At 39.8% G+C, this 23,870-nt stretch overlaps 1 protein-coding gene across 2 annotated transcripts in view; it reads left to right on the top strand.

The window, feature by feature from the left end:
- Nucleotides 1-23,870, top strand: part of LOC121949302 (aryl hydrocarbon receptor-like) — a 57,665-nt gene that overhangs the window by 18,464 nt on the left and 15,331 nt on the right. For both annotated transcript variants that reach the window (XM_042494957.2, XM_088083543.1), the window contains exons 3-6: nt 11,448-11,548; nt 17,394-17,483; nt 21,202-21,334; nt 23,382-23,515. In XM_042494957.2, the coding sequence (XP_042350891.2) occupies nt 11,448-11,548; nt 17,394-17,483; nt 21,202-21,334; nt 23,382-23,515 (458 nt within the window). The remainder of the gene's footprint in view (nt 1-11,447; nt 11,549-17,393; nt 17,484-21,201; nt 21,335-23,381; nt 23,516-23,870) is intronic.

Here is a 23,870-nt window from a genome sequence, read left to right as displayed (position 1 = left end):
AAATTAATGTGCATACATCGCTGCTATGGCACGACACGCATAGAACTGGCACACAGCTGGAAGTATCTGTCAGAGCTGCAGTCGTTTCTATAGCATGCCGTCGCCGCCGCCGCTGCTGCTCCAGGATTGGTTATGTAAGCTGTTGTGAAAGTCTTGTGACATGTCATGATACCTGTCTCTGTTTTGGTCTGAATGAGGGTGATGATTTGTTATCTGAAATGCCACCTCCCCTCCCCCTCCTTCCTATAGGTCATCTATCCGCACACAAATGAAAGGCAGAGCTATCCGGGCTACATGATTAGCAGCGGGTCATCCCTTTATGACGACCCTGCCTCCCTCCCTCCCTCCCTCGCTCTGTCCGTCCTTCTCTCCGTCCTTCCCCTACAGGGCTTAACCCCATCCCCCAGCCCCGCTGATCACGATACACCACAGCGAGGAATGCAGGCCACCAAAGGGAAAACCTGGTAATCAGTAGTGACCCCTCCCCACCCTACCCCGCCCAAATCCCATCACTCCTCACCTCCTCCTCCTCCTTCTCCACCTCCCACCTCTCTGGATCGCCTCTCATAAGCAAATATGCAACCATGTGATCGAGAAACCTCAGGAGACACGAAAGCAGCACAGGGTGCGTGCTTTCCCCCTGCATTAGTGACCGCGTGTTCATGTTCAGCCTCTATATGTGTGGCCGTGTGTGTGTGTAGCGTGCATCCATGTGTATGTTAGTGGATGTGGGGGTGGTTTTGTGTGCATCGCGTGTTCATTTACTGCAGTGTTTGGGGGGTGAAGGAGTTGAAACGTTCTATATTTACTCGCTGCCATTCACACTCTGGTAGAATAATTAACACACAAACACACTCACATACATACTGTATGCATGCACTGTGCTGTAGCTGTGTGTGGCTGCATGTGCTGACACACACGTTTACTCTGCTACTCTTCTGTGTGTCCTGCACAGTGAGGAGATGTAGAAATATGATCACTGCTGTGCTGAAGTGAAGCTTGTTAACTTTTAAAGGTTGGACGATGTGGTTTTGTTTTGTCACATGATGATGTGTAGTTTTTTAACTCACGTTTACTGCAGGTCCTTAAAAAGTCTGAGAAAGTCTCAAATGCAGTATTGGATGTCATCGGACGTAAATGTCTACAATGTAAACATACTGTTTATTGATAGCATGACTGATCAATGGTGGAGGAAGTAATCTGAGGTGTTACTCAAGTATAAATAGCAATATCACATTGCAGATATACAAATTTTAGTAAAAATAAAGTGAATTGGCATCAAAATATACTTTTAAGTCCCAAAAATACTGAAAAGTCTGACCTGCGGCAACATGAAAGACATTTACTCCATAAATTGATGTAGAAAAAATCTCAAGAATGCAGGAAATTAAATGTTTGATGTTCTAACACTTAAGCATCCTTGTCCCCCAAATCCCTGTTTTTGTGTCCCCTGACCTCGTTGAAACAAAACTGTCCTTGTTCTGAATTGTAGTGAAGTACAAGCACTAACAAGCAATAAAGTAAATGTGACTCAATATTGTACTTAACGTTAGTAAATATACTTAGTTACTTCCGCCCCTGCTGGTGCAGAAAGTAGTGGACAGTAGTAGACTAGTTGTGGACAGAGTTTTATTTGGATTGATTGACAGAGCACGGCATTGTAAGAAGAGAACACACACACACACACACACACACACACACACACACACACACACACACACACACACACACACACACACACACATATATACAGCACGCCAATTGTCACTACTGATCTGCTTCTTCTGTGGCCACAGTAGCAACATCCTGACCTGCACGTCCTGATTAGCTGCTAACATGTTACTGTACAGATTAACACCTGAGCTGAGCAGACAGTTTTAAAGAGTGTTGCAGTGAATTTAGACTTCCTGGTGACAGTGTGATGCTAAAAGAGGCTCAAATCATTCAAATGGTTTTCGCAAGTAAAGCATGCAAACTGAAAGAATCCAGGAATTATCTGAGTACTGTCGTCTAAGATCCCTCATTTCACGACAGATTTTTAAAATAATTGGGATACATGTTGGAATGTTTTTAGTCATTTTTTTGTAATTAAATTGTGGGAGCAGGTGAAAATCGTCAAAGTAGTTGTGATTTGTTTTAGTATAAGTAATTCAAAATTAAAGGTAAGTTATTCTAGTGAGAATAAAACCGCACTGTAGTGAGTTTGTGATTCGCTCTACACTAATGTTAGTGATAACCATGCAGATTTAATCTAACTCACCTTTAGTCCTTCAGCACTTGCAGTAGATCTTGATGCAACAGTTTCTGTCGCGGTGATTTGTTGTGTTCGTTGTCCACGCGTTTCAGCCATTCTCCGAGTGTGAATAGTGGTAGAAAAATGTTTGACAGTTTGACAGTGTTTCACCACAACGTTGCATGTGGTGCAAAACAGTTGACTCCCACTTTCATTTCAATGAAACTGTCTTGCCCTTTTGGCAGTAATTTTATTTAAATGGCAGATGTTTGTGTTGCACATATCTGCATCTTCACAACCAAAAACAAGGAAGTGAGTTTGGTAACGTTGTGCAGGGGACTGCTATGATTGGTGTCACTTAGGGGAAACTATGATGATGATGATGAGGATGAGCTCACCATTGTGGACTTTAATGATAAAAGGTAAAACCAAAACGAGCAGACGGTGGTGTCAGCCACAAATGATTGACAGCCTTCCAGTCAGTAAACCTTTTGGTCTTTGAATTTTCCTTTCAGAAAAAGAAATGAAAAAACAAATAGTTATTTGATTTTCATTTCAAAATCAAAAAATGAAAAATGAAAAACAAGCCATTTTTATTTTGGGGGGTCGGAAATGGAATATATAGAATAGAAATGATGCTTAATTTTCCTTTTCTCCTATTAAAAACCCTCCAAAATAAAATAAAATCGTCCATTTTCAGTGCAGAATCTCCTGCACACCTTGCAGGAAAACCCCTGACTTCCCATGTACTCATGCGACAAACACGCAGAGATTTCTGTAGGTGACAGATGTTGTTGTGACGAGTCAAAAATGAATATGGGTCCAAAGCCATTAGTTATGCCAATAAGCTCAGTCTTCACTACTTCACTTGCATTTACAATGTTATTTTTTTTCCCAAGACAACTTTTGGTTTCAGGATATTAAAAAAAATTAAATAAAATATTAAAAAAAACCAACTAGTTTTTCATCTTTGTTTTCTTGGTGTTTTGTTTCATTTTTATGACAGGAGAAAAAGGAATTTAAATGGAATTTTCTGTATATTCCATTTCTGACAACTAAAACTTATACTGGCATGTTTTTTAATTTTTGTTATTTGAAATGAAAAGTCAAACAACTATTTGTTTGGTTTTTTTTATTTCTGAAAGGAAAATTCAAAGACTGAAAAGTACACTGATCCCTTCCCAGCCTTATAAGTAAAAGTAAGATTGCTCTCGTCCTCGCTGCCCGCGGTCTGAATCGGTCCTGGCATGGATCCAAAATAAACTACAGCTCTCTCTTCACCTCCCTGCACTACGTAACCAGCACGGGTCATGTGGGTGGGGTGTGTCCTCTAATCATCTGCTTTAACAACAGCGGCTGAGGATGTCCAACACCACGGGTCCCTGTCACCACGGCCCAATAACCCCCCCACCCCCTGCAACAGGCTTAATACGCTGGGTTAATGCTGTCCAAATATAGCACTGTTTCATGATTCAGACTCCTGCTATTGTTATTCCGTCATGTGACCTGATAGCAGAGACATGCAATGTGTGGTGTAAACAAACAAGTTAATTCTGAGTACTATACGCTCTGCTCAGTCACTGGCCGTGAAAAGAAAGCAGCAGTTTCTATATAATGCTATTTTTTTAATTTATATTTTTTGTTTTTAAGTTGCAGATATTCCATAATACTATCACTATAACACACTGAAGCTTGTCGTTTTGGCCGAACTCACTAAAGTCTGTACAACTACATCTACCTAAAAATAACTCCGCCATGACCAACAAGCGAAAGTGTAACTCGGTCTTGGTTTTAACCGCAGATCTCTGGTGTTAAGTAACGCTTTATCCCAAATCTGCCCTGTGATTGGTTGCAAACACTTTAAGTCTCTTTTTGGCAGCGTCATGTGTGTGTTTTTTGTTATCAAGTGTACATGGCGGCAACACAACAGGACGGCATGTAGGGATTGGGCAGGAAATTGAAGCGGCGCAGGCACAGAACATCCCCGCTAATCCCGTTGTAAATAGCATGATGGGACAAATTGAAAGTGGTCAAATATTTGATAAATATTTGCAGTGAGCTAAATGTTTTTTTGGGTTGGGGCTTCCAGCAAAGTAAAGCCCTCAGTGAGATAAACCCCGGCGCACTCGGCCCATGTCTGGCTCTCTGTGGAGCGGTGTCAGTAAGCTTTATGCTGGAGGCTCCATGATGAAGGCCGGGAGCAGAGCCAAGCTGGCCTCTAGGTCACAGTCCCGGGACAGAAAGATTTGTCTGCTGAAAGTGTCGACAACTGGACGTAGTTTGGTCTTTAAGGTCTAACTTCTGATGATATCCTGATGATTATGAAGTTGCATGAACAGTATACTGATCAGTATTAAAGTTCATGCGGTTTCTGTGTCACCTCCATATGAAAAATTGACCCCATCATTTACTATAATTTATTTTTGGTCAGACTGCAGAGTATGCTGCACAGTTGGAGTTAAATTAAATATAAATATAAATATAAATCTCTGGGTTCTAGCTGCATACCCTCGAGAGACACCGTGCTATAAAAAATGCCTCCAAAGGCAGCTGATGTATAACAAACTGTCTGATTTTCAGGGTCACTGCTTGATTGTCAGGTTTGATCTGTCAAATACTGGAGCAGATACGTTAACTGAGGGCCGACATGGGGCCCAGTGAGAGGAGGACCCACAGCGCCTCCAGCACTGTTCATAGAGTCCTCTCTCCATCACTGAACTGCAGCTCCGCAGCAACACCAACAAGTCATTTCATGTGAGGTTGAGTCTTAGCCAGTGGACTGGGTTAATTCTGATTCTTTCCACTGCAGTTCCCCTCGTTTCAGGGATTTTCTAGTCTTGAAAGAAGACAGCAGAACTGCTGATGTCTCCCAATAACAGCGAGCTTTGAATTCTGAATGATTTGTTCTTGCTGTTAATTATCAGATGAAGACTTAAGATCAGGAAGTACAGGGCATAGATCACCTAAAAATGAAAATTCAGTCATTATCTACTCACCCTCATGCCGATACAAGGTTGAGCGAAGTTTTATAGTCTGCAAAACACTGCCGGAGGTTCTCGGGGAAAAGGCATCTCCCACACAACCGAAGCAAATGGCGATCAAGATTCAAACGTCAAAAAAATATATAAAAAAAACACAAAATGTCTCCATACTGCTCATTGGAAATAATCCAAGTGTTCTAAAGCCCAGACGTGCCAATTTGTTTTCAAAAACGTCACTGGTGTGATATTTTTAGCCTTGTTGTAGCCTGTTGCTCCTAATGTGGGCTCTGCTCATGTATGCAGGCTCGTGCAAGACTAATGAGAGCTTGTGGTATCTGCACACAGTGTTTACATGTTACCTGGAAGCCCCCCCACACACACAAAACACTAGCTGTGCAAGGTGATGCGAATGAAAAAGAAATACAATGGTTTCATCTGGACACACGGTATAGGGTGGGAATGTTACAATACCAGAAATGTAGTATTTAATACCATCAGTGAAATTTCACAATTCTTGATACCCAGTTTGCTACAGTGGTAAAAAACAAAAATGTCCTCTAAGCTACTCTTTTATTAAAAACATTTAAATTAAATTTAAATTGTATTATCAATCCCTGCAATGTACTACTCTATGTGGGTTCATGAGATTTTGTAGTTGAGGAAATGTATGAATATAAAGTCTACAGTATATTATAGTACATATTTTTCCTCTGTTGTTGTTGTTGTTTAACCTATGTTTGTTTAAGATGTGAAGGTTGTTCTTTAAGATAGGCTATTTGTCCAGCCTTTCCTCCATTGTGATAGGACAGCTGGCTAAAGAGTGACAGTAACATATTTTTCAACCCTTGGAGACCAATAAAAAAAAACGGCAAATGTGCAGCTCTTAGAGTACATGTCAACAGCATTTTTGGAGGCAGAATTGGACGCTGAAAGAACTTCAGTCTTTGGCACTTCGGTGTTAGCTTCATTTTTCAGCCCCAGAGATTGGCGCTTGATGGACATATGACCTTTGGAGCAGAATAGACAGTCAGTGCCTTGTCTGCTGGCGTTTGTAGCGTAGTGTAAATGTGCTGCGCTTCTATTGCAAAGAGTTAACAAAATACACTGGCCACAGAAAAAAAAGCTTTTCTTGAGATGAAGCATAGCTGTTGCTGCAGCTGTTCTTATCTGCATCTTCCTCATGTCGCTGTTTTTAATCCCTGCTAGTATGCGTTCTTCTTCTTTTGGCATTTAACTGCACACTGGAACAGTTGTGGGTGTATGTGCTGCCTTTTCATGTCTGGAAGAACTGCATCCTCTGTACTTAAAACATTGAAAAAATAATGAGTATTCAGAATTATGGCATTGATGATACTGAAGTAGTGATTTGCGTGACATCTGTTGAATTTTGTTGTGTGTTTTTATGTATTATTTTGCCGTAACTTTGGAGCTCTATCATGCAAAGATAAGCATGTTTGGGAAAGCCAAGCTGTTCTCTTCAGTTCACTGGAAGCGCCTCTGGGTGACTGCCGGAGCGCTATTATGCCACATGTATGTGATGGCAGTGGGAATGTAAATTTTTCATTATGTACACTTGTACCCACTGAAGCTTGATAACAAGATCTGCTCTTTGTCCTCCACCTGGCCATTCAAGAGGCTTTGTGTTGGCCCACTTTTTCTGGATGGATTACGTCTCTGACATTACTGCGTACCTGTGGTTTCTGATGTGTAAACTCCCAAAGTAGAAACGCAGTAAACACAGCCGTAATGCACACACAGATAATGACAAAAGGTCGTGCTCATTGACAGATGAGGCAGATGTACAGAGGGACTGTGCATGTTGGAGTAATGATTTTTATCTGATCATAACACTGCAACCTACAGAGCCCCTAAAGGGACTTGGGGAAAAAAAACATTTGATGGTGGAAGGAAACTATATGGTGGAAAAAACAAGTAGTGTTTGTTGTTAACATTCTTCTTTCTTGGTCTGTTTTAATTGTTTCATTTAATTGTGTTGTCATTTCCCTACATTATTAAAAGTGTAGTTGTGAACTGCATGGGTCAAAGATTTAATTAAAAAAAATGTATCCTCACATTGTATTTTCAGAAATGCGCTGCGGTGTGTCTGCTGGAATTTCAAGAAGTGCCTAGAGCAGCGCTGATCACTTCGTGCAGCTGAAACTTGACCACTCTACTGAGCTCACATTTTTTTTATTATTTTTTGGGGATTCTGCCTTTATTATAATATATAGCAGAGCTGATGTTTGAAGGGGGGGATAGAGGCTGCAGCAAAAGGCCGCAGGTTGGCAGATTAGCCTACTAAATTCACTTTTATAGTCTGTATTTTTGGCCATTATAGATGTTCGCTAGAATTCCCTAGTCCATTATCATATCACATATTACCACTGTAAAATTCACAGTTTGCGCCTGATATTTTGACGCGTGTGCACTTTATGCAGTCCGTATAAAAACAATTGAAGGTACTGTTTTAACTTCATACATGTATTAATTGCTTTTATTGCCAATGTGTCAACAGAGGGACAAAAAACCCTGGTTGTAATTACACTGGTGATATTGCAATGACATAATACACAAAGCAACCAGTAGGCCGCAAGTATATACCAAATTTATTTATTCTTTGTGTTCCAAGCTGCCTTAGAGCCATTGCGTCAGTGTTTTTTAAATCATGTTTTTCCAGCTGTTCTGCATTTCTTTGCGGGGCAATAACGCCACTCTTAACATATCTAACGCATGCGATACATCGCCCACGCCATCTCCTCACCAGAACATAAGATTATGTCCCACATTGTTGTCGGAGATCCTAGAAAAGTCGATCCAAGGTTTCTGTATGGGAACAAGGTCAGGGGTGTCTAACCAAAGCTGTGTCTCGTGTGAACGTCCAAGCCACGTCGGACTCTCCTCACAAAGCCCATATGCCATCCAGTGTCTGTCCTGACACTCCTAACACCGCCCCGCCCCACAGATGGACTCCTTGTTAACCCCCTTAGCAGACAACAAAAGATCTGACCCAAAACCCAGTCACCCAATCATGTCATACATCACCCTCGGGGTCAAAGGTCATCATGGGTCGCAGCACGGTGCTGCTGCGAGGGTCAGAGATTAATGTGCTTGACCGGTGCTCTCTTTCTCATGACATCACTGCAGCTCATCATCTCACATTATAGAAATAACAATTGATTATGGTGATATCAACGGCAACTGAAAATCTACTTTATTTTCATTTATCAACGGACAATCACAGCTTTTCAGACAGACTCAGTCTCTCGGGATGTTTCTAAAGTCCAAAGCGACAACTTTTTATTCTGATCAACAGACCAAAATCTCAAAGTCCAGAAACTCGGAAAAGAGCTGTAGAGAGACTGTGGAGAGACTGAATAGAAATGGAATTTTTACTTGATTATTGAGCTAAACAATCAGTCATTAATACTTTAATTCAAGTAATTTTGTTTCAAAAGTTGTAAATAAATAACTTGTATTTTTACAATCATATCCTGTAAGTCTAAACAGCCATAAGTAATATAGCGAGTTCAGGAAAAAAACTAAAAGTCATTGATCAGCTGAAGTTGGGCCTGGTTTGCTTTGTCTGACACACTACTAAAGAGGTTTGCTGAGACCCAAAAAAAGTATTAATGAAAAAGATCAACTTATTGTTCTGTTCACAAAATCATAATCAGAAAAATCAAAGAGATCATAAGATAGTGGCAGTCAATAAACAATACTGCAACCCACTAACCTTTGCTCCGACTGACTGCACACAAATGAGCAGGTGTTTATATCAACGTTTGAGATTTACCGCCTCAAAGTATGGAAAAGTAGAACAGCTGGAGCTGCTTACTATGTAACTTTTTTGCATCAAAATAGGATTTTTTTCCCAGTTTCCTACAGGTGGCGGACTTGTTGGACTCTTTTTTTTTTTTTAATATCTTTACCTACTTGAAAAGTGCAACGCTGTGATATTTATGCATATCCAAAAACCTGTTGATATCCACGTCTTTCATAAAGTTTAAAAGCAGATTCTCCTTCAAACCAGAAAACGTATTCTGTCTTACTCAGAATACGCTTAACTAGAAAACGGCCTGATTTTTTAATATTTGAACAGAACATGCTGTTTTTCTGACCCCCATCAAATTCAGAGTATTGTCATATTCAGAATAATAGGGTGTGCTCGTAGCCAGTGTGTCATGTCACTTCCATGCTGATGGCATGCACATCCATGGAAACATGCTGGCAGGACATATGTCACAAACAACACAGAGAGCTGCTGCTGAAGATCGCTCTGCAGTGCCACTAGTGGTTAAAAACTTCATAGATTACTTTCATGTCAGGGACACATGGGAGGAGGGTAATCAGAGCTGTGTGTGCAGAGTGAGACTCACTGCAGCCATAATAAATGTTCATGGTTTTTGATTTTTGATATTTCTAAGCTTAATAAAAATAGCTTTAGAAACAAGTTGCTTAGTAAACATATTTGTCTTTTGATCCTTCAAATGCATGGTGGGAAAACATCTCTTGGACATAAGTTCACATATTTAACCCACCAGTTTGCCAACAGCTTCTCATGCCCTGAGCAGCAGAGCTGGATGAAAGAAAGAGTTATGATGTCATGCTGGGAAAAAGGAGAATCCCATTAGGATGAGAACAGCTGGGGCCACCAGCCAATGAACAACTGGGGGGGGGCAGAGGGGACAGGGGGGAGGAGCAGAGGGAGTGGTGAGACTGGATAGTGAGGAGGGGGCTGAGCAAGATGTAAAGTGCAAATATAGTGCCGCCTGAAGGATCTGTCGTCTCATCTCGCTTGAATGTGGCAACAACGTGTTTTTGTGGGAAAGATTGAAAGCTTTTCTCCAACAGTTCAGTTCCCTCATCATTTTGTTCATCATTGGTGCGCACACTTCAGTAAATGTTGGACTAGGTTTGCAAAATAATGCTTTTCTCATACAAAGATCTGACTTATTCTTCTTCATTTGATTAGTTAATCCTTGATGTTCGCTTTACATCTTATGTTGTTTTGGGACTCAGGCACACACTGCTGTGTGTAAAATAGTAATAATTGAAAAATGAGACAATTGCGTTACTTATAATATATATTTACTTACTTCTGACTCTTCTTTAAAAGAAGTAATTATAATTTGGATTAACATTTTAATTTTTTATTATTGCCACATGGACATTGTGGGCTAGACGCCCTTCTTCAGCGTGAGGATTGTATTTCATATTTTTAAACCCAGTCAGTTGAAAATGATTAAATTGCTAACCCATCTCTTTGCTACAAACTTAGCTTGCACATTTGATGAAGGGGACAAGATATAGGACGGAGTATAAAGCATCAAATACAAATATATTTCATGTTTTATTAGTATAGTGTAAGCAAGGGAGGACTCTCACAGAGAAAAAAGGTATACAGACTACTGTCCAGAGTCAGACTTTTGCACTGAGGAAATGTTTGCACTTTTGCACATTTTTTCACTGTCTGTATAACTGGGGTTAAGATGGGTGTGTTATGTAGGCCTGCGACAATTATTAATCAATTATTATAATTATTTATATATCAATACCTAGTGATTAAAATGCTGATTATACTCTCACTTAATTGCTTGTTTGGTGAAAAAAAACATGTCCAACTGTCTCAAAATTGTGTAAAACAATCTTCAAATTACTTACTTTGTTTAACCATCAGTCCACAAATCCAGTTATACTCACTTCACTATCAGATAAAACAAAGGAAAGCAGCAAATACGCAAACAATAAAAATAGTAATTAAAAAATTACAAATCTGTAATTGTCTAATAGTTGCAGTTCACTTCATTAGTAGTTTGTTTCAGTGTCGATGTCAAATATTAATATTCATTCACTTCAGCCAGTCGCAGTATATACAGAATATCAAACTGTGCACAGTGTTGCACAGCTTTAGGTCTGCAAAACTCAGGACATTGAAACCACAACAACAAGAGATTTGTTTTCTGTTGTAATGTATATTACTGATGTTTCAGGAATCACGATACAAGCAAGTTTGACACAAAAACAATGTCTGGATTTGGTGAATTAGACTTTCAGATTGCATGTAATGAATGTTTAATGAGCTGGGATCAGGCGCGCATGCAGCTATTCTGTCGTACTAAACATAAGGCAAGCTGACAGTCACAGCAGTGTTTTGCAAACATTATTACAAGACTAAAAACCTTCCTCTCCCCACCTCGAACTCAACCTCCCTCCCTGTCTGTCCCTCTGTACAGTCGCCCTGAACGGAGTGACTCCAGCTGGTGGGAATGATGACGACAGCAAAACAGCAGGATCGGTGGAGACCAAGATTCCTGAAGGCGAACTGTTGCTGCAGGTCAGTAAAAAAGCTGTGTTTAGTATTTTTCATTTTCTTTTATTGATTTTAGCTTTTGTTAGTTTCTATCACAAACACTTCATTTCCCAAACTGCTGTTCAATCCGTTCAATACGGTTTGGGGGACAGCGATTGTTGATGGGCAACTGCCCTGATTCAATTTGTGTGTCTGGATTGCTCTCGTGTTTTCTGTTTTTTCTTTTTTTTTGTTTATTTTTTTCCTCTTGACAAGTTCCCAAATTCTATTTAGGCCAATGACAGAGGCTCAGAGGCTCAGGGCAGCTTACCACTCAATACGTCTGGCACTGTCTGCTGCGCCCTCATGAAACATTAGTTGACTGTTTAGTGAAGCCAGTCGTCTGCTGAACTGGTGGGTAGACCTTGTGTCTGGGACTAATCTGAATTTGACCTAAAAAGCTCTACATTTGAGATAACTTTGAGATAAAGAATACCCGCCTAAAAGTGGATTCTTTTGAACAGAAATGTGATATTTAAAGAAGGATTTGTGAATCAAAGAACCAATTTCAGCTGGTTAGTCCTCAAATAGCATATGGATGAGATTTGAAAAGATTATCACTTTCATGCTAAAAGGGAATTTCTGGACTTTTTTTGTTTGTTTTAAAACTTGGGTCATATTTTTGAAGTTTTGGCCATCATTAATGTCAGATATAGTCTATTAAAAAGGAACAGATTTATTTTGGAAATATTTGTTTTCTTGCTGAGAGTTAGATGAGAAGATAAATACAATCTCATTTCTGCTGTCATAATCACCACAGCTGTTCAAGGGCGTTGTCGCTTTAAGGGACAGTTCACCCCTAAAATTCAAAAATACAATTTTTCCTCCTACCTGTAGTGTTGTTTATCAGCAGTGTTAGAGATATCGGCTGTAGAAATGTCTGCTTTCTCTCCAATTTAATGGAACAAAAAGGTAAATAAAAAAAACAAAATGGCAATGTCTCTTTTCAGAAATCATAACCTGATTACTCAAGATAATCCACAGGCCTTATTGCGAGCGGTTTCAGTAGGAACTACTTTCTTTCTGATGAACGAGAAGGAAGCGTGCATCTCCTCATGGATGAGAGGCTCGTCCTCCTGTCATTGCAAAATGTAAAAATTATTGTTGTCCTCAGCTGAGATGCAGAGTTATCCAGCTCTGTGGTACAAAGTGAGCTAGCAGTAGATGCATACTATCCTGTGCAGTCATACAGTTGGCAGGTGTAGTTCAGTTTAAAGAAAATAATTTCTACATGAAACTGCTCACAACAAGGTCTGTGGTTTATCTTGAGTAATTGGGTCATGATTTCTGGAGACATTGTTGTTGAGTTTTTCAGATGTAGTTTTTGATGCACCACGAGCAGAGTGCATTATAGTTCCATTATATTTTAAAGAAGGAAGACATTTTTACGGCTGATATCTATAATCAGCACTACAGGTAAAAGGAAAATGATTGATTCTTAAGTACAAACCAAACAACAACTGTTTGTGTCCAGCTATTGAGCTTAGCATCTTAAAACATGTCAGCGGTCACTTTACCTGCAGGCAGGGACTCTCCTCAGCAGCAGAGGGAGGAGCACAGAGGACAGGAGAATTACTGATGTCTGTGTTTTTGATTCTGTCTAAAACAGTGTGTTGTGATGGCAGAAATATGATTTATTTAGGGTTTTGGGGGTTTCCTTTGGCAATGTGAGGGTCTAAGGACAGAGGGATGTCGTATGTAAAGCCCTTGGGGCAAACTGTGTTTTGTTTTGTGTTTTTTGGGCTTTATAAATAAAATTGAATTTAATTGACATTCTAATTTTGTGTCCAGTGAGATATTGTGTTTATATAGTAATATTGCTGTTTTAATATTTATGTTGCTGCTCTGGAAACAACATTTAGTTATGATATTTTACTTCTAATCCTGTTCTGATTTATTATTTATTGAAGTAATTCCTTGTAATAATTCCTAGTAATTTACAGCATTAGTTCTCTGAGAATCTCTTTCCCATTCAAGCCAAACTGGTGTTATAACTGAAATATCCAAAACTGAATCAAAATTGAATTGAATCGGGTCGGGACCTTGAGAATCGAATCAGTTCGGGAAGTCAGTGGTGATGTTCAGCCATGTTGGAAACACATCTCTTTGTAAAACGTGACGTTTTTCTCTTTGAAGATCTGAAGCATTTCGCTGCACTTTTGGGTCACAGTTCAGCTTTTTAAGAAAAGGCGATCAGTAGAACTGTTTTCCAGAAAAAAGTCTCTCCTGGTTCACGGCGGTTATGTGCCCTCTGCACTGTATGTGTGATTGAGTGGAGAGCTGCTCGTTGGATGCCAGATCTTTTTGGGATCGGCTGGAGTCATTGATTTTCCAGTCCAGTTCCTCCCAATGTGCATCACACTGGCATTCCAGGAGAGGAGAGGAAACAGCCTGCCCGCCGTACCCCAACCCTACCAGGGAGGTTTCATTATTATGATAAGCCTACATTTCCCCAGCTTGTTAGTAATGAGAAATGAAAGCTCATTTAGAGAAAAAGCGAATGAGCGTTCCACAGGGGGCCTCTTCTTCCTCTTCCTCCTCCTCCTAATCGTCGGGATGAGAGGGGAGATGGACGGCGAGCGGTTCACAGGCTGAGATATGTGAGGTTTATGTCTGAAGCAGTGTCTGAGCTGGTTTCTTTGCTGTTCTTCACATCAGACGCTGGTGAATTATAGAGGAGGTTTGAGCATATCAATTATTGACACTCCAAAATGGAGGAAACATGGCAGGATGTATTAATTGTGCTTTTATGTGGTCATTATTGCAAATAAACACGCAGAATTGGCCATTTTTGCTATAACTGATAACAGCTGGCTCTAACAATGTGGAGCAGCCTTTACTTATTTATCTTTCTCTTATGTTAATGCAACATTTGGCAGCCATTGCTCTTCTTGTGCTCATGACTGATTCTAATCATTTGCAGCTGGGAGGTTAATGAGTGCACATGAGTAGACTATCTGGTATTAAAAGGTATGGCCTCATTTCTGATGGTTGAACAGACGTTCACATCACATCAGGCTCCAGCAGCAACAGAGCCCTTCGCATTCATTTTCCCTAAATTTGAGCAAACATATGTGGGAAAGAAGCAAAAATATTTCAAGCTTAGTGTCTCTGGAGTAACTGAAAAAGTTAAACCATCATATCATGAGACATGATTTAGCCGTTTCTTGGTGGCTGTTTATGTGAAACACTCAGCCTTGACATTTGGGTGTTTGTGTTTACTCTGGAGGAAGTGCTGCAGATAATTGTGGTGAATCAGGGGTGCAGTATCAGAAAGAATAACATCTCCAGCATTAGTCATCGCTGCACCCGGCGGGCTGATTTAGGAAAGAGATGACTGTGCTTGTGCGGATGTTTGTGGCTGTGTGAGGACAGTTGTGTGTATGTTTGTGATGCATGTCTATTTGTGTGTTTGTTTATGAAATGTTAGCATACCGGGGGAGGGCACGTGTGCGTTAAGTGAGGTGGAAATGTTGGACCAGCTGTTCTTCTTTGAGGAGAAACAATGAATGTGCTCCATTTCACTTAAAGGAACAGTTCATCTCAGAATTGAAAATGCATATTTCTCCTCTTACTTGTAGAACTGCTTGTCTATCTAGATTGTTTTGGCATGAGTTGCAGTGTGTTCAGGATATCGGCCATCTCTCCAATGTAGTGGATCTAGTGGGCACTCAGCTTGTGGCGCTCAAAGCACCAAAAAAATACATATGAAAACTCAATAGTCTCTTTCCAGAAATCACAACCCTGTTACTCAAGATAATCCATAGACCTTGTGGTGAGCAGTTTCATGTAGAAGTTATTTTCTTTATACTGAACTACACCTGCCAACTGTATGACCACACAGAGGGAATTGTGTATTATTTAATTTTGTGGTTACAGATGTTGATGGCTATAGCTCACCTGAGGATGCAGGGGTGGAATTTTGATTTAAAAGGTGAGGGGTCACAAAGTTAGTACAGGAACAAATCCTTAAAAGAGCTTTAGTTTTGCAGATACTTGATCATGTTTTTTTTTTTATTATGATTTTAATATGTCCCCTTCTTGAAATGTATGGTCCTAAGAATTTTATTCAGACATTTTATTTAGCAAAAAGGGATGAAAATGCTCAATATACTGACTAATCCCATAAAAAATACATAACAAGCGTGAGTTTGCAGTAGCTGAAACCTGCATGCCAAATTTCAGGCTCCTAGGGTAAAAACTGTGGCCACCAAAGCCTGGGGAATTTTTGTGTACCAGACAACAGAAGAGCTGTAGTGCTGATAACAGCGCAAGAAACTACTCTGATCGATTCTCTCAATTCATTCTCAGTGTAATTTCCTACAACTTTCTGGATGCAAACAACATTCCAACTTTCATACCTTTATTCAAATATAATGTTAGTTTTCGGGCCGCAAAAAGTGGAAGGGTCTAGCCCTTGTGTTGTCCTTGAGGTCATTCTGACCCCAAATGAAATCTTTTGCTGTCAAAATATGTTTTTGATACTTATGTAAACATGTTATGTTATGAATTCCTAAATGAAGGGGAAAATGTGAGGTAATGGGTTGGACTGATGTAAAACTAAAGGTGTAACACAGAATTGATTGACAATTTATGATTATATGCTTTAAATAGCAGTCAAACCAGGCGGGGCAGGAAAGACCCCAGAGGACAAAAGGTGTATGGCAATCGGGAGGACATTATAAGGGCTAGAATTACCTTCTGAAAAAGTGCAGGGGGACATGTCAAGCCCTTGTGAGGAGGACACTATTACCATTTACATCTCACGCTTTTGCGTCCATGAGTAGATGCACACGTCCATCTGCTCAGTGATATAGTTGGCAGGTGTAGTTTGGCTGAAAAATAATTTTCACATGAAGCTTCTCACAACAAGGTCTGTGGATTATCTTGAGTAACTGGGTCATGATTTCTGAAAAGAGACATTGCTGCTGAGTTTTTAAATGAATTTCCCTTCTAGTTCCATTATACTGATATATGGCCAATATCTCCATCACTCTGTGAGATTGATAAATAGCACTGCAGGTAAGAGGTAAAATACACATTTCTGATTTTGGGGTGAACTATCCATTTAACATTTTTCCTCACTTTCCTCTGCTCTCCTTCTATCCTTTCCTTTCTTCCTGTACTTCCATCTGTGATTCAAGCAGTTGTTTTACTGTAGCGCTGCTCATCTACTCAGATAACACAAAAGGGAGTATCCACGCTGCAGCTGTGGTGAACAAATGAGGGAAACTGTATGTTTTCTCCCTTTTACAGAAATAGAAAGAATTGAATAATTCATATCAATAGAAAGGCTATAAAGGGAACGGGTTTCACATTATATATGTATGCCTATATGCGTCAAATATGTTTGTTGACAAAGGTCCACATTTATTCTGCCTTGATGCTTTTCTGCTTCTAGGCGCAAAAATAATAGTTATTTTCATCGCTGCATTATAACGGTCTTTTAACTGTTGGACTGAGGTTTGTGACAGTGCCGCCTAATCTTTTGTGACAATATAATCAAACGACCCTCCCGATTCTCTTCTTCCCTCAACTTTTCCTTTCCACACTTCTTCATGATCACAGTGCAGATCATATAGAGGGTCGTTCAGGGGGAACACTCAGAACTGGACGTCTCCACGTGTTCAGAAAACCTGAGATGACCTCTGTCATTAAGGGCCATCATTTCATATACGACATTTTGTTTCTTTCACAGCCATAAAAACACGTGACTTACAATAGCATTACTCAGGTGAACTTTAACAACGAAAATATGGTTGAAAGTTTTCAGACAATGAGAAGTCTCTGCTAACTGTCCGTGTCTCTGTGTCCTCTGTTTGACTCACAGGCTCTCAACGGTTTTGTCATGGTGGTCACTGCCAGCGGGACCATCTTCTACTCCTCTCACACCATCCAGGACTACCTGGGCTTCCACCAGGTGACGTATCACTACACCTCTTTTTCTATTTCATTTCTTATTTGAACTCCTACCCTTGGTTTTCAAGTGCCCCTTTCCCCCTCACTAGTGGTTGAAATCTTCTCCAATGAAATGGGACAAGCCTTCAAGCCCCTCTACATCATTAGTATTGTCATCGACAGTGTTCACATAAACTGATGTGACTATAATATTATCACAATGAAATTTGCCATTTATCTGATGAAGCTGGAAAAACATGGACACTCGCATTTTATCACAATTTAGTTTCCACGCCATCAGTTGAAGTCATCAAATAAGAAAGAAACACTGATTCATTGAATCTTTATTAACAAAAAAGGGTTTCTTCTGTTTCTTGTGCAGCCATCTTGCTGAAGATAGCACTCGGTTTGAAGCGTGCTTCTAATAAACGTTCATTTAGAGGCTTAAAGGATAGCTCACCCAAAAATGAAAATTCAGTCGTCATCTTTTCACTTTCATGCCGATGAAAAGTCAGGTGAAGTTTTACAGTCCACAAAACACTGCCGGAGTTTAATGGGGAAAAAGGTGGTCCTCTCATTTCCCAAACAATTGAAAAGAATAGTGACCAGGATTCAAATTTTAAAAAAACAAAACATAATAAAACCACAAAAAGTCTCCATACTGCTGATCTCAAGTAATCCAAGTGTCCTATAGTCCAGATGTGCCTATTTGTGTTGAAGAAACATCACTGGTGTCATGTTTTTAGCCTTGTTGTAGCCTGTAGCTCCTCGTGTGGGAGCCACATCCATGTATGCGAGCTAGTGCAAGACTAACGAGAGCTTGTGTTATCTGCACACAGTGTTTACATGTTACCTGCAAGCTCCACACACACACAAAACACTAGAAAAATGTCACTGGTGTCATGTTTTTTGCCTTGTTGTAGCCTGTAGCTCCTAGTGTGAGAGCCCCGTTCATATATGCACGCTTGTGCAGGACCAACGAGAGTTCAGTCGTATTTGCACACTTGCACACTGTATTTACACACACACACAAACACACTCACACACACACACACACACACATACACATACACATACACACATGTAAACACTGGCGTGCAGATACCGCAAACTGTTGTTGGTCTTGCACAAGTGCGCATATGTGAATGCAGCTCCCACACTAGGAGCTTAAGGCTTCAACCATGCTAAAAACATGGCACCACTGATGATTTTCAAAACAACTTGGCATGTCGAGGATTCATTTTGTGTTTTTTATTATGTATTTTTTTCAACATTTGAATCCTGGTCACCATTTGCTTCAATTGTTTGGGAGATGAGTGTCATGCCTTTTTCCCCGTGGAACCCCGGCAGTGGACTATAAATCTTCACCCGACTGTCCATCCACATGAGGGTGTATTTTCATTTTTGGGTGAACTATCCCTTTATGTTACCGTACACCTCTATCTCTCTATCTCTCCGTATACCTCTATCCCTCTGACTTGGGACTGAACCTTGATATTAGGAAAAATCTTATCGTTCTAATGTGGCCGGCCTCCAGAGCTCAGACACCACCAACACCTCCAGCTTCACTTCTGTAAGTCTATGTTTATTAGCTTTGCCTCTAAGAAGAGTCTGAGGTGTTTCCAGAATCAGGAGACTCTTGAGGTACTCGCTATGATGAGTCTGAAGAGGATCAGGCAGTCAGTAAGAATAGGGCTGATGCTAGCTCAGATACCTTGTATATACACACACACAAACTTGACGCTTATACATGAGAGTGTGATTGAAAATACTACTAAAATAGTGAGACACAGAGAGGTGCAGATCTATAGAGGCACATCTTTTATCATATTAAACATCCAGAAGCTCTTTTTTTTAACAAATTGACAGATGGGTCTGGATGGATGGCTTGCGTGCAGCATCTGCAGGGAGCGGCTCGGGGGTCTTGTTTGATCCATCGGTCTGCTCCCTGTGTGGTGCAGAGTCAGACGCTCAAACAACAGCAAAAAGACCTGACCTATTTATAGCTTGGCCTTTAGTGCAAACCACCAGTCACAGCACAGGGCTGCAGTGAACAGCACGTCTCTGCCCCACAGCTCAGCAGAGCAGCACACGCTGAGAGTCTCTGGACAGCTGTGTGCACCTGTGCACGCGGGTTTCCAAGAAATACAGGGAGAGTTTTTTTAGACACACTGTACTGATGGAGACACACACACTTATTACGATTACATGCAAAAAAAAAATTGTTTTTGCACAGAAAAAGATTATATTCCTACTAAACTGTTTACATGGCTCATTATATATAGTACTGTATATAATATATAGTATATATATATATATATATATATATATATATATATATATACAGTATATTCTGCTAGAATTTCTGTTTTCATGCAGCTGTGATTGGCCGTGTTATGGCTGTGTTTGACAGGGGTCCGTGTCCTAACATGTCGTTTATCACAGGACGGCAATCCAGCCATTCCAAAAATATATAAATAAGGAAGGAAATATTTTTTTTAAAAAAACTTTATTGTAGTTGCTACATCATAAAATGAGTCAACATGTTTTAACCACCGTTGGTCTTAGTTGGGTCCCAGATATGACAGGTGAAATAAACTGACAATAATGAAAACACAAAATAAAAGCACAAAATAACCTTAGATAAGAATACCCAGAAAAAAATAAATAAAATTCCACTTATTTCACTTCAAAGAATGAAAAAGTGGAACAGCTGAAGCCAATTGTGCCAGTTTGCTTGTTTGTGTCACTGTGTTAATGGCACATTTCTAAAAAGCTGCTTTGATAATGTCTAAAAGCAGGTGTGTTTCTTCTTACAACCAGAAATGTGGCTTTTCTTTTTGGCGTGCATCTCTAACTCAGCCTTGCAAACTGTTGGAGAGTTTGTGTGTGTACAGCGCACATAACTGACCATCAAAAGGCCTTACAAATTGCTGTAATACCCCCAGATGAGACGCATATTCTAAATGTGCCGCAAACATGTCCAAAGAATGCCATTAAAACCTGAATAATATGGGCATATCTCACGTCTTAATCGGATTATCCTACATTTGGAATAAGGCCTAGTTTGAAATATCCAAACTGAATATAGTGGTTACATGTCCTGTATCAAACACAGAATATTGTGATGCTCTGAACTATAGTGGAATACTACTATGCCATTAAACATAGCCACTGATGGGCTTATGTGACTGCTGCTACTTATCCTACTGCTGTGGCTTCTGTTAATACTACTACAACTAAAGCACTACCTCTGTGGCTGCCAAAACATTTAAGTAAAACATGCAGGTGACTTTTTCACAGCAACCACCCAACATCTCCACACTGTACCATGCAACACAACAAAAACCAGTACCAGTGCAAACTGATACGATTTATATTTTCATGATGGGTTTGTTATTTTTTTTTTGATTAAAATTTTTATTGGAATTAAAATTGGCGTACATTATGCTGCTCAGCATACTTACATATTTTTCTGCTTTTAACATTAAAGTGGGAAAGAGATAAAAAAAAATCAAAATAAATAAGAAGAATATGTTGTAAAATTATTTACACAGGCAACGGTGATATTAATAGTATGTTTTTCTGAAAAATAGAAACAAAAAAAGAAAAAAGTCCCTCTACTTTTGTATTTTTACAATTAATTATAAAATGCCATACTTTTGTATATCACTGTTTAAATTAAATTGCCAATTAATTTATTTTGGCACAACTAAATCTTACTCTGTATCTTTTCTCAGACGGATGTCATGCACCAGAGTGTGTATGAACTGGTCCACACGGAGGACCAGCAGGAGCTCAGGAGAAACTTGCACTGGGCTTTGAATCCTCCTTCTGCCGCTGCACCTGCCATCACCCAGGACTCCCCGCAAGGTGATCACTCTCTCCACCTACATGAGTCTGTTATTAAGACCACAACAAATACTCACAAATCCTGGTGGGACTGAATACAGGTTTCTAAACTAAAATTTTTATCTGAAGGCCAAACATATAAAATGTATTTTTATTAACAGGTATTATCATATTTGAAGCAAGGAAGTGGATTTGTTGAGATGAAACCCCACAGTTTTATGTGACCATGGTGCTGAGTTGTGATGCCGAAAGATGGCTGTTAAATATGTGCGACTGTTTTTTCTTATTTAGAAAATTCCCTAGAATTAGCAAAAAAAATGTATGAATATCTATTATTTTCAGTACGCACTTGCAAGGGGTTCCTATCTATATATTCCATGTACGTGAGGAGATTTCAAGTGTTTCAAGAGTTTCAATGCATTTTGAGGATGATTGTCTGTTTGCTTCTATTAACTGTAACTCCAGGGTTTTGCAGGCTGTTTTGGGGATTGTTGTTACCTTAACTGCCTGATCTCACAGCAGCTTGTCTAAAAAAAAAAGGGATACATATTGCAATGTTTACAGGTAGTTTTTTCAATGCAGTTGCAGGAGCAAGTAAATGACAAAAGTAGTTGTGATGCTGTCTCAGATTCTGATCTTAATATTGTGAGCTTTCAGTGTTTCAGGTAGAATTACGATCTTTTGGTGATGACTTGACCAGCATTCACATGGCAGCAGCAGCAGCTAACATCCAACACCAAGCTGTTAAACAGTCCCAACAATCTCACACTGACACAGAAACCGCTCCACTCTGTCCAATAGAAACTGCATTTACCAATGAATATTTAACAATTTCACTTGCAGGCATGAAGGGGTTAAACATTGCTTTGAAGAAGTGTATGTGTAAAGTGTTCAGTGCTAAATGTGCATTGCTCCCCTGCAGCTGCCAGCCTGTATGAAGATTCACATTTGAACATCAATATTAGACAGTTAAGTACACACAGTTTTAGGCAGTTAGCTATAAGACCATCCTCAGGTCAAGTCACGTGACCCGGTAATCTTCACCGTGGCTTAGGAGGTGAAGTGGTCCCAGATCTGTATTTGGGTTTTAAGATGCTTATGTCTATGTGCTTTGGTTCTGGGAAATGTGTTTAGGCTAAGACTCACAGCTCTGACACAACTAACCAACTCCTGCAACGAGAAGCCGTTAACAGGCTTCACCCCTCGACCTGTAGCACATGCCGTCACTCAGTGTGTTAAGACAGAGATAGCTGCAGGCCTCATTGCATAAGTGCAGATGATGTTGTGAGACAACATCATCGTACAGTTCAAGAGTACATGTGGAGGCTGACCTGATAGTTTCACTCTTACTTTTCACATTTGTGACAATATTAAAGCAATTAAATGTACCATAATAATATTACTTTCCAGAATATACTTATTAATTCGGCATATACCTCCCACTTTGCCTTTCACAGTCTGTAGGAGAAATATAAAAGTATTGCAAAACAGTAATAATAATAAAATATAAACAAAAGTCAAAAACAAAAACCATAAAAAGAATCGAACAATTAAAAACAAAGAAATAACAAAGACAAAAAAATAAGTAACTAGATTTCTGGAAACGCCCATATTAACAAGGACCATTGCTAATTAAACCTGTCCATTTTCAACTGTAACCTTGCTGAGATTTTTTTCTGTATTACACACATTCCTCACCCTGTCTCTCCACTAGTTCATACTGGGGGGCTGTGGCTTTAACCAAAAGGCCATTATATATATATTTTTTGCTCTCAAGAGCAGAATCCTAAGTAGATTTATCAATTTTCTTTCAGATTACCCGTCCCGATACCCAGTATAAACAGTGCTGGGTCTAATATGACGTCAACACCTAATAACCGTCAAGAGGAATTTGATCAAATTATTTTTTGACAGCCTCATTCAAAAGTGGACTTTGGACAAATCCAGAACGATATGAACCTGTGGAGGACTGTTAGTTCAGTGGGCTTTCAATGACACATTCTCAAGTTAAAGTTACTATGTTTTTTTTATTATCACTGACATTATCCGATATTTTTTGTAATTACAGAGATGGAACCGGACAGCAGCTCATCTGTGGTGACCTACAACCCCGAACAGCTTCCTCCAGAGAACTCGTCCTTCCTGGAGAGGAGCTTTGTGTGTCGCTTTCGCTGCCTTCTGGACAACTCATCAGGCTTTCTGGTAAGTTAAAACTTTCAACAAAGAAGAGAAAACCTGCAAGCTAAAGGGTTTTTTTGTACAAGAACTGGAGACATGATGCTTTTGACTTAAATTCTACCTGTCTGCTGCAAGTTGAAGTCTGCGCTTCACTGTTTAGTCCCCTCCCACAAGATTTCTCACCATTTCCACCTGCTACATCAGATATACAATCCCAGTCCTGCCACATAACTTCTACCCAAAACGTCTTTTACTAAAAATGTTTCCTCCTTATTGTGCATGATAAACATGGCACGATTAGCTCTTAAAAAAATCCTTCTACAGTCACTACAAAATTTTTAAAGCCCCTTTCCCAATGGACAGAAACCCCACTAACACC

This window comes from Plectropomus leopardus, chromosome 10 (assembly GCF_026936395.1).
Source record: "Plectropomus leopardus strain MGB_pleo_1.0 chromosome 10, ASM2693639v1, whole genome shotgun sequence".
NCBI lineage: Eukaryota > Metazoa > Chordata > Actinopteri > Perciformes > Serranidae > Plectropomus > Plectropomus leopardus.
Note: the sequence above shows the minus strand (reverse complement) of the source record. Positions and strands in the feature narration are given on the sequence as shown.